We start from the raw sequence: 12552 nt of genomic DNA on the forward strand, positions 1-12552 counted from the left end.
AAGTTAGGAAATTCTTCACAAATATCGTCTCTCCCAATTACTTTTTCAGTGAGAAGGATTTGTTCTTCGCTGTTGGGGTCCAAGATAATTCCCAGATCTTTCTGTTGCTGCCACTCTAGCAAGTTATATCCGACTCGATTATGTATATCTTGCCATATGTCTCTCTGCCCTTGAATTGGATCTTCATTTCTTTCATCCCCATGAGTTCCTTGCTATAACCAGTGGGAGAAATGTCAGGTATTTGTAATAAGGCCTCCTCCTGTCCCCCTATACTCTCATAGTCTAGCTTGTTCAGCAGTGTGAAAGGCGAGAATGAATCAGCATACATGGTTACACTTTTGTTGTTCAACAGCACTTCACATTTAGGATAAATATCATTGATACAACTAGTGTCATTCTTAATTTGCAAAATACATTTTTTCACACCATCCATTACACATTTGACTTCTCTGTTCTATACTTTTACGCCTTCTTTGTGTCCAAATGTAGTGTGAGGCTCCCCTTCTCTGCATACCCTGACAAAATGCCCCCTTTTGTTGCATTTTTTACAAGTCACGTTCCTGGCTGGACATTGAGGAAAATTTGCAAAATGGTTACTACGACCGCATGTATAACACTTAAATTGAAAATCCTTGTCGTTAACCTTTCTATTTGCATTTTCTTTACTTACTACTTTGTGCGCGTCTGACTCTTTATCTTTGGTGTTGACAGTGGCTACCACATCACCCCAGGCTTCATTTCTTTTATGCACTTGGCAGTGTGATCAATTGATTTTGCGTTCTCCATCGCTTCTCTCAAACCCGGGTTCCTAGCTAAAAGTTTCTCTTGGACGCGAGGATTGTTAGTGCAAAGCACTAGTTGATCTCTTATGAGAGAATTCGTGAGGTTGCCAAACTCACACATCTGTGTTAAACCCCATAAGGCCGCAACATAGTTTTGGACAGACTCTTGCTTCCCTTGAGCTCTGTTAAAAAACTTACGGCGCTCTAAAACAACATTGATCTTATCACCAAAATGTGTTTCTAATTTCTCAACAGTGCACATAAACACATCAATGCCCCCCCTCCTCCCTCCCTGCAGGTTCAGGTAAGGTCTTGTATATCTTCCTTCCATGGATTCCTAAATTATGAAGAAGAATATGTTGATTGCGGATAGCAGTAAATCTCTCGCCGCCAATGGTAATGATATATACGACTCAAAAATCTTGAACCATTCCTTGCAACATATCTCAGGCTCTCGTATCTCATTTAGGAAAGGTGGCGGTTGACTCATGCCCGCCGCAGCCATCATGGATACACAGGGGAGAGACACAATATGCACAAAAGAAAATAGGAAAGGAGACCGGAATATGCAGAATACAATAGGGTGAGGGACAACAAAACACAGGTAGAGGAGAAAGAGAGGAAGAAAATAGAGGTACAGAGCAAGCAAAACAAGGGAGGAAAACCAAAATGGAGCCGCAAAACAAGGCACAGGATAATACACAAAGTAGCAGGACGAAAAGGGAAAGCAAGGAATGGAGGTGGAACACCGGAAAATAACGGAGATAGACACCAAACACACCCAAGCAAAAAAAGGACACAGCTGATGTCCTCGAGGGAACAGTATACAGTGCTATAATGTAAAGTTAAAAGCAATACGTATAACGTGCTATGGCCGAAATATGGTGGAACAATCATTACACTTTTTATCTACCTTCCTCGTCTCGTGGGGTAACTTACGCACTTGCAATGAGGTAAACAGATGTATTCCAGAGGCGCAGTCAATATACTGATAATGACAGGAGGAGGTCCGTAGTAAAGGAAAGAATGACAAAAGCAAAAGAAAGTACCTATTATTTTGACTGGGAAAATCGAGTCTATTCCAAGGAAATCCACACGGTAGCGCTGTTGTCTAGAGAATACTCTCGAAGGAACTGTCAGGGTGACAGGAAAGGGAATGAAAGGAGGTTCAGTCACGGAAAATGTAAAGGAGGGAAGAGTTTAGTCACAGATACTTCAGGAGCAGCAACAAGAACGGAAACCTACAGGCCCACAGGATGCACAAGGAATGCAGTCCTAACTTGAAAATGCTGCCACTGACAGGAATAGCGCGAAAGCAACCACATGAAACATCCAGAAACCTCACTCCTTCGCCCGGAGCACAACATTGACAGGAAAAAGGTCCTGACAGCAGACTCAGCCGGCACACCCCACGTCTTCGCCCGAGGTGCTACGATGAAAGGAAACGCACCGGGGACAGAGGGGCATATTATCAATGGGGTTTATCTCCGCTTTTTTGGCTTTAAAAGGCAAGAAAGCGGAGATAAAATTATCTCCCTATTACCTAGCTGTCGCTAACAACAGTTAGCGACAGCTAGTAGGAGATAGCGACGATCTTGGGCCCCACTTTGCATGTCAGTGATATTTATCACTAATGACATGCAAAGTGGGCGTGCCAAGATGTTAGCGACTGGAAACAGTCGCTAACATCGCCATCTCCTATTACCAACTTTTGGAGATATTCACGCTAAGCACGAATATCTCTAAAAGCTAACACCTGCCCCTGAGCAGTTCTAAGCCATGTTATCCAATGGGAGGTGGATAACATGGCTAAGAGCATTAGCTCGGTAATGCATGAATATCGCTGACTTTTCAGCGATATTCATGCATTGCGGCCGATTTTTATCGCTTAGGAGATATACCTTGATAATAGCAAAGCTCCTAAGCGATAAAAATCGCCGCAGCTCGGCGATAAAAATATCGCAGCTAAACCAACATAGCTATAATTATCGCTAGTTGTTGGTAATATGCCCCAGAGTTTCTGGCAGCTGACACCGCTGGCCCCCGATCACGGCTCAATAACATGAGCCGACTGGAATATGCTAGTTTTAGGATTCTGTTCAGGGAGAACTGCAGTTGCGGAGTATTTTGAATCTGGCAACACAACAGCAGTCAACAAGCAGATGCCAACAGGGAATGCAGACAGATAGGTTTTATCTAGGCTCTAGAAAGAGGTACAAATGCAGTAGGGAATTGGTTTTTTGGGGAGCGATGATTTGAGGAACTTGTGGGAGGTAAATTGAGTGAAACACTGTAATATGGCTTCTGTGGAAAAGCAAAGTGAAATTAGGAGACAGGTTAGTAATGTGTCTGGGAAAAGGAGGAGTTGACTCAGCTGCCTGCTGAAGAAACACACTTTTTAAAAACTATTCACCCAGGAGAGTAGGCTTAGGGCATTGATGCTTATTGGTTGCATGTCATGAGCGGCCCCTTCAGCCACATTGCCATTTTAATCGCCTGTGCAATGCATCTTGGGAATGGTAGTTGTGATTTTTTGTCTCAGCTAAAGAAATCTGTAAGCCCAAAAAATAATCGGAGGCATAGGCTTTAAGGCTGTACCTGACGAAAATCAACGTGGAGGGGGGGGTTTGGGGGGGGGGGAGTGGAGAAGTAAGTAGGAGGAGGATGAAAAGTAGGAGAATAAGGGCCGAGAGGTTGACCACTACGAGGACTAGGATGACCAAAGCCACGAGGACCAGGACGAGAAGAACCAGGCCCTGGAAACCTAATCTATTAGGACGAGAGTTACCAATGCCACCGGGGACCCGGACACTGAAAGGCAGCACTAGGGAAACTGGACCAGGGTAAGAAGGATCACGTGGGCCAGGAGGAAGTGGAACAGGGGGATCCGGACCCAGTTGACAAGGGCCTGAAGACACAGAATAACCAAAGGTAGAAGGAACAGAAGATCCTGACCACAATAGCAACATGGGCTAGGAGGGTGTTTGCACACCAACCAGGACCAGGGGGCAAGAATAACCAGGGCAGGAGTAGAAGACCCAAGTAGACAGACCAAGGAGGACCAATGCCAGGAGAGCAGTGGAGAGAAGGACCAGTGACAGGAGGGCCAGGACCACAGACATCAGACATCAGATCAAGGAGGACAAAGAGGCCAGAAGCAGAAGGACCAGGACTAGGAAGACCACAACCAGAAAGGACCATGGCTAGCAGGACCTGGAGAACCAAGATTAAAATGACCAGGGGGTGTAGGCCAAGTGGAACCAGGATCAAAAGTTCCAAGAGTGTCCGACTCAGGGGCATCCTATTCTAGGGTGACACGAACAACATGAACCAGGGTGACCCACAGCATAGGAACTAGGAGTACCAGTGCCAGAGGGCCGAAGAGGAAAAGACTCCACAGCTGCCTGCTGAACAGTTCAGAAACTCTTCTATTTAATCATCTGCTGGGTAAATAGTACCATTTTCCTGCTATTTGCATGGCCACTGGCCAAATGGTACAGCATCTCTACTATTTAGCCAGCAGCTGGATAACTAATGTTGTTTTCCACTATTTGCACAGCTGCCAGCCAATCCATGCACAACTTCTACTACTTAGCCCGAGGCCGGATGAATAGTGAAGTTGCTCTGCTATATTCAAGGCTGACGGCCAAATAGTAGATAATTTCAACTATCTAGCCAGTGGCCAGGTAAACGGCAGAAACAATTCACTTTTAACCCGGCGGCCTGGTAAAAAGACAATACTTTCTTCAAATGAATCAGTACTGAAGTTCATTTTTAAGCTGAAGCCTTCCTTTTATCACGTTATTTTCAGCTCTGCATCAGGAACACTGCCTGTGCTACCAGGGGTGCTGTGACGACGGCTGGGTGCAGTACCAGGACTCGTGCTACAAGCCTTTCATCGGCCCGGTCAGCTGGAAAGACGGAGAGGTAATTCAGTCCACAATCATTTAGCGAGAAACTGGAAATGTTCTGATTAGAAAAAGAGAGGTGAGTGCATTAATGACCAATAATGACGAACAACGACCAGTGGACTGAATGTGGGTGCAGACTTACATTCCATCTCCTGGCCTGCTTTGAATGAAGTTGGATGTCAGTCCAATTGTGATCCAGAGTTTCAGAGCATATCATGTGATGACAAAGCCTCCCTTCCTAGACTCCTCTGTGTCTTTTGACCACTGGAAGCAAAGATAGAAGAGAGGGACAAGGAGTGCATTGAAGCAATGAAAACCAGAGAAAGAGAGCAATAAATGAAGAGCAACAAAGGCAAAAGGAGAGGGGACCATGAATGAATAAACCGGTTTATAGGAATATGAGGTCCAATGGAAACTTAGGACCAGCAGGCGACTCAGTCCATGATGTGTGTCCTGTCTTTTCACAATGATGCAGTGGAGTAGCAAGGGGGAGTGGGTGGACGGTCCTCCCCAGGTGGAAGATGTTTTGGGGGCGGCACCCTCCCCCCGCTCTCACCTGCAACCGTCGCAGTAATCGCCAGCACCCCTCCACCCTCAAGTACAGAACTGTTTCCACCACTTAACACAACAGGGTTTACAGCAATGAGAAGTACAGTACGGTCCCTATCCCTCCTCCGGATGCTCTTCTCGGCCTGTGAAGGTATATTTTCATCTGTTGGTCGAGGCCCCTCCACTCTGCCACACTGAGTTAGTGTGGGGCACTGCTCCGTCATATACTATCCAGGAAGGGGGCTGGAGGGTTTTTGTGAGATCTGGGTTTCTCTGCCATGCATTAAATAGGCCGGTTAGGGAAGGCGGTGGATTGGCAGTATTTACCAGAGCTCTATTAAAGCTGTATTCCTGCCCGTTTCAAATACAGCCTGTGAGGCTTTGTCTTTTAATTCCAGCCTATCCGACCATCATACTTTTAAAGGTATTTTATTGGACAAGCCACCAGGAGCTAGAAACTCGTTTGCTGTTCCTCTTGGTAATTTGTTGGAAGAGGGTCTTTGTTGTAGCACCTATACTATTTTGGGAGATTTTAACTTTTATATAGAGCTCTCTACTGACATGCTAGGGGACCGACACGTGTAGCCGGACACACCCTGGATGGTATTTTTTCTAACCATCCAGCGCTGTCGTTTACAGGCATATTACCACTTGTGTGGTCTGACCACGCTGCTGTCCAATTCAAACTAACTATTGCGGCTCAGCATGAGGGGAGTAGTTATCCCAAAGGAGAGATAGAGACTAGAGCCTGGAAGAGAGTCGATGGGACTGTTTTACAGGAGCTTCTTACTACCACAGCAGGTCGTTTACCGCAGGGTGTAAAGGAGGCGACCTCCATTTACACCAATTGGCTTGCACAAGCATGTGATAAAATAGCTCCACTAAAAACTGTTTACCCCAAAAGATCACATCCCTCCGCTCCATGGTGTACAGAGAAGGAGAGAAATCTAAAACGGATCTATAAACACCTTGAACATAATTGGAGGAAAGGCTACAAGGAAGCAGTGAAGAAATTGTATAAATCTAGCCTTCATATTTATAAACAAGCTATTTTCTCAGTGAATCAAAACTTCTATTCGACCCAAATAGATTTGGTGAAGAACTCAGCCAAAGAGTTGTTTAGAACTGTCTCCAGCCTGGCTTCCTTGAGCCCAGTTCGAGGTGAGTCTAGTCAGGAACTATGTGAGGAGATTGACAAAATCTTCCTTAATAAAGTGGAGAGCGTATTCTCAGTCTTCAGCAGGCCCAATGATGCTGGGCTGAACATGGCGAAGGAGGTTTCTAAGCCCAAGAGGATTCCCCCCTTGCCGTGGACACATTTGCACCACTGACTGTAAACGATACTCTTGAGCTCCTAATGGGAGCCACATCGGGCCCACGTTTGGTCCATGCCCGGTGACAGTTGCAAAATTGTCCCTGGTCCAATCGCTCTTTCTCTTGCATCCATTATTAATTGCATGTTTGAAACAGGACAGTTCCCCCTGCTTTGGAAGTTGGCCTCAATATTGCCCCTTCTGAAAAAGCCAAGACTGGCCACTAAGGATCTCAACAACTTCCACCCGATCTCTCGTCTTCCTCTCCCTGCAAAAATGGTTTAAAAAATTATGAATCATCATGTCAGTACTTTTTGGGGGGAAGTCCAAGCTTTGGATCCCTCCCAATATGGCTTTAGAGAGGGACACAGCACTTTGTTGGCGCTCATTAAGGCCAAGGAGGAGATCAGGGAAACAGTGGATCGAGGAGGCAGGGCAACCCTCATCTTATTGGATCTGTCCGCGGCATTTGATACGGTCCATCATGACATTTTGATGAACCGTCTCAAGGACTGTGGGGTCCAGGGGAAAGCTTGGGATCTTCTTAAATCTTTTCTATCAGACAAGAGGACAATTGTATCCCTAAGTAAATTTCAGTCCAAACCCTTTGCACTGCCATGTGGTGTACCGCTGGGGTCCTCACTGAGCCCCACACTCTTTAATGTGTATGTCTCGTCATTGGCTCCCGTTATCAGTGCATTTGGGTTTGGGATCACGTCCTATGCTGATGACACACAAATTGTGGTGTCTCTATTACCTGGCCAAGAGTTTGGAATAGATACATGTTTTCAAGCCTGCAAGGAATCGGTTGGGAGATGGATGGCAGACAATGGCCTAAAGCTTAATCCAGGTAAAACGGAAGCAATGCTGTTTGGGAACAATATTAATTTCTGGATGCCTCATTGGTGACCTGCCTCCATGGGGTCACTCCCTACACCTTCTAAAAAGGTGAATATTTGGGAATAATACCAGATGAGAAACTCTCCTTTGGGGCCCAAGTAAATGCAGTAACCTCAACAACAGTGCATGTCCTGAGAACTGTTAAGAAGGTATTGCGGCTTTTACCTTTGGGGAGCCGGCAAACAGTGGTTACAGCATTGGTCGTGACGAGGCTGGATGGTATACAACGTTTAGCACACATTTTTTACAACGCACTACCATTACAACGCAGGCATTATCACGCATACCATTACAACGCATTGCGCTGGGGGGCGCTCTAGGATAGGGAATAAGTTTAATTTTATATCCAACACCTTCCCTAGTGTCCACGGGGACTGGAGTTGGAATATAAAATTATACTTACCACTATCCAGCACCTCAAAGCGCTATGCGTTGTAACAGTATTCGTTGTAAATACCGCGTTGTAAAGGTATGCGTGGTAATAATATGCGTGCTAACGTCATACATCCGGCTGGATTACTGTAACAGCCCCTATCTAAATATACAACAAAAACTTCTGTATAAAGTCCAGCTGCTACAAAATGCGGCGGCCTGATTACTTACGGGCACATCCAAGTTCTCCCCAATTTCCAAAGAAATAAAAAAAATTGCACTGGCTCCCGGTGAGGAACCGGGTGCATTTTAAATCTCTTTGCATAGACTTTAAAGCACTTCAAGGTCTGGGGCCAGATCATTTAAGATGCCAGTTTCAATGGTTTAGTCCGACAAGAACTCTTAGATCTCTGGGAGCCAAATTGGTCGTAGTCCCACAACAAAAAAAGCTCAGTGGGGCGGCAGAAGTTTCTCTTCATGCGCAGCAAAAGCCTGGAACGACTTGCCATTCCATTTGAGAAATGCCACCAATCTCCTAGCTTTCAGGAAAGGGTTGAAGACCTGGCAGTTTTGATAAATAAACACTCTTTATTCTAGCTCTGCATTAAGGAGAAGTAACTAGCGCCAGGACACCTCCGGGTAATCGTGCGCTCTAAAGGTTTCCATAACATAACAGAACATATGCTTGAGCTGCCACATAGATTAAATAAATTAGTACCTAAAAGTAAAAGCAGGTTTCAGTGGGAATCCTGGACTCTTTCTTTATATCCAGGCACAGCCAGCAAGGCCTTCCTCAGTGAAAAGTGCTCATGGCAGCGCAAAGCAACATCGTAACTAGATTACAGGTTAGAAATAAGCAAAATATAATTCTCAAAACATCATTATTAAAAAAACTTGCAGATTAAAATGACACAAAAATTAGACAAATATCATATGATGTTGGGTTAAGTGATAATCAAAATTAAAATTGGGATTTGTTTTAATGAAAGACGCTTTTTGGAATTAAAACAGTAACCTCTTCACTGCCCTGGCAGTAATGTTATACTAAGGGCCAGCATTTCATTTGTTTTTGGACCCTGAAACAAAGCAACAATCACAATTAAAAATATTTTGGGAATATGGCTCTTTGCAAATACACACTTCCACTAACTCCTAGCAACAAATGTCCTTTTATGAAAAGTCTGAAAAAAAATACTCAGCACTTCAGAACTTGTAGCAAAAGGTCCATACCTGCATTTCATTTGCTTCAGATATACCTGAATCTTACGGGGCCGCTCCTTGAGTACCAGCCCATGGGTTCAAGTGTGAGAAAAGCTTTTTTTGAACTTTAGTCAGGACCACATTCAAAGATAAAGTCATCTCTGTTCCAGCTGATTATTCTCCAGGCAAATGTAGCGGACTCAGGGGTATATTCTCAAGAACGTGTGATAATCATCACAAAAGTAACTTAACGCAACCTACAACATCACAGTCCATCGCTGGAAATTTACACCGTGTCAACCAAGTATTCACAACATGGCGGTATCATGCGATAGTCACCAAACAACGCCTCAAATGGCCGTGTTAAAATCAATGCCACACCGCAAAAATGCGAAATGCAAAACAAGAACGCAAAAAAAGATGCAATGAGGCCAATCCCGATACAAAAATCAGTGAAAATCAGCCACAGGCCTGCAATCCACATGCGTCAGGCAGGAACAATCACCATAAAAGGTGAAAAAAACATACAAACAAATGCCAAACAACAGCAAAGAACCATGGCTGTTGCTGGAGCAAGTGCGGAGGAGAAACAGAACCCCACAAGCTCCCCAGAGGACCTGCCTGAGACCTCGGGGTCAGGGAAGGCAAAGGAGAAGAAGAGTAGGAAGATGCGCTTTATTCAGCAGGTGGTGGTCAAACACCATCAACATCTGTTCGTTACCTCCATTGTGTCATTGGCGACAAAAAAATTACTATGGTAGGCCATTGTGGACAAGGTGAATGCAGTCGGAGTGCTGAAGAGGACAATGGACGAGGTCAAGAGGCGCTGAAATGACATCAATCTCAAAACCAAGCTGAAACTCGCCAACAACCGGATGGCAGCAATGCAGACTATGGTGGCAGTCCTGCACCACAGGAGGAGCTGGACGACATGGAGAAAATGGTGTCCACAGTCATCAGTGGGGAGATGGTGGCAGGAGTTGGGGGACCGGACACCGCTCAACAGGACCAGACACAACAGCAACAGGGTGAGTTTTGTTACTTCCTTGTCCAGCCCCGTATGGAACCACGCATAGAGCCCCAGGGTCATTGTTCAAACCCTTACGCTGTAGTGGCATACATCAGACCAGCCCACTACGCTTACGCTCCAGGGGGGACAACAAAGCCACATGTGCCAGGACACCCCTGTAGTGATCTGCTGCTCACAGGTCTAGTTGTCAGCATGCCACGGCCACTTCCTCATGTCTGGTTTACACCCACACTACACCCATCCAGAACACTCGTAACAGCACATGTGACCCCGCCAATAAAAAGGGCCAGTGGCACGGGCACAACGCCATTTCCAACCTCTCTCGGGGCGTATCCGTGTGGTGTGCATGTAGGCATAAGGGCCCAGGGGCCTGCGACATCACATGCCGCAGGCCTGGAGGGGACATGATGGCATCTGCACCACGATACCCAATCATTGAGGGTCCATGACTGTGGGGGCACAGACTTGGTGGCACCGGATACACAGCGGCCGGCACAGGCACACCGCCACGGGACGGTGACTTTCGGTGCACTGAGGTTGGGGCACTTTAAGTGCTGAGGGTGTGCAGCCTGTGATGATGCACAGTCCCTGCGGTCCAGACGGCTCTGGTTTTGTGTGCCCTGCTGGACCGCAGTTTAGGCCTGAGCCAGCGGGCAGCGCGGGCCTACCACCATGTGGCAACATATCCTGGATCACAGAGGTAGTGGTTCCTATGAGGCTGAGCGGATGTGCAGCCTGCGATGAGGTCGGGTGCACTGATATGTCCTCTGCCATGGAGTAATCAAGATCCAGCACCAAATGTGAGACCTGGAGGCCTGCGGACCGGGGCAGCATGATGTGGAGGGTGCCATGTCGCAGGCAGGTGAGCTTGTGGCTTACAGCGGCGCATGGGCGGCTCTCTTTTCTACACGCCGGTGGCAGAAGGTGAGCAGCGGGCCTGGGTGCGCAGGGGCAGGCATGCACTGCTGGGCGGCGGAGGTGCTGGGATGCAGCTACCTGGGTGCGCAGAGGCAGTCAGGTGATGATGTCTTGTGCAATTGTATGTACTTTGCCATTTAGGTATCTGGTCTTTGTGTCAGATGAAGGGTCTGTCTCAGATGTGGGACCTGGTGACCTGCACTACATACAATCACATGGTTGGAGACACACCAGTGGCAGCAGGTTAGCAGTGTGGCCTGTGTGTGCAGTGTCAGCACTCTCTCTCCCTTTCCCTCTCTTCTTTTCTCAATCCCTCTCTCCCCCTCTCTGTCTGTCTATCTCTCTCCCCCTCTCTGTCCGTCTATCTCTCTCTCACTCCCTCTCTTTCTCTCTCTATCCTTTACTCTCTCTCTGTCCTTTGATGTGTGCAGGACACACCTTCTGTTCATGATTTTTGCCTAGCAGGCTGTGACCTACTGATTGTCCCGAGTGGAGGTGCCATGTGTCTTCAGTTCTGTTCTGTGTTTATTTTAATTTATTATCATTTGTTTCTTCGAAGGTGAATCAGTGATGCTCATTTTTGTGACAACACATGCATGTCACCAGATGTGATTGTGCAACATCATGCGGGTTATATGGTACATGATTCCGTGTATTTGATGTGCATGTCTTTGGCCGGGGTGGGTGGGCTGGGGAGGGGTGGGGGTGGGTGGTGTGGCCCTCTTGGGTGTCTGGCACGCATGTTCAGTGGCTCCATGGCATCTGTTGTTCTTCAGGTGTGGCTCTGGGCTGGGCTCTCTTTTCTGGTGCAGGTTGTAGTCTGACTTTGCACCAGGTCAGAGCAGGTGTTAGTTTTCTGGTGCTAACGCGCAGTATCCTGTGTTTGGTGATCTTATCGATGATCAGGCTGGTCATTGAGAATGTAGAGGTGTGGTGTTTTGGCGTTTTTTTGCACTTGAATTCCTACTCTGCATCTCATTAGCGATAGTTGCAGGGGTCATCTGTGGCGATGTTTTTTGCGGCTGCTATTGCTGGAAAAATGATGATATCGGCTGTTTGCACCAGCTTGTGAATGGGGCGGTAAACTTATCGTGACTTTGGCTGAGATAAAGTGCAGATAACTTGAAAATATGCCCCTCTGTTCCTTGGCAGATCTCCTCTTACCATGTTCGAAAAGCAGAAAACGCATCTAGGGACATATTTACTACAAAATATCAGAGTGCGGTGTTACACCAAATTTGGCAACGCACCGCTCCGATTTTTTTTAAATGCAGGGATCCACCATATTCCTAAAAATGGGGCACTAGCCTGAGTTTCCCCTAGCCCTGGTGCTAAAAAAAGCTGCCTAGCACCAGCACAAACACCCTGCCGCCATTGTGCAACAGTGCCTGTGCCGCCATTCTGCAACAGTGCCTGTGCTGCATGGATGTAGAGACACCTACCTTCCTACACATAAACTGTCATTAAAGGTGATTTGTACTTTCTATATGTGCTGCAGAATGCAGCACACATGGAATGACCAAAATACGAGGAGAAACTAATAATTTCTCCTCATGTTGCCATACTAAGACCAGTTA

At 46.6% G+C, this 12552-nt stretch overlaps 1 protein-coding gene across 1 annotated transcript in view; it reads left to right on the plus strand.

Moving 5' to 3' along the window:
• Window positions 1-230: 230 nt before the first annotated feature.
• LOC147678811 (rheacalcin-1-like) overlaps window positions 231-12552 on the plus strand; it is a 74442-nt gene continuing 62120 nt past the window's right edge. The window contains exons 1-2 of the mRNA XM_086945732.1: window positions 231-237; window positions 4594-4709. Of these exons, the coding sequence (XP_086801858.1) occupies window positions 231-237; window positions 4594-4709 (123 nt within the window). The remainder of the gene's footprint in view (window positions 238-4593; window positions 4710-12552) is intronic.

This window comes from Lissotriton vulgaris, chromosome 12 (genome assembly GCF_964263255.1).
Source record: "Lissotriton vulgaris chromosome 12, aLisVul1.2, whole genome shotgun sequence".
In the NCBI taxonomy this organism is placed as follows: Eukaryota; Metazoa; Chordata; class Amphibia; order Caudata; family Salamandridae; genus Lissotriton; species Lissotriton vulgaris.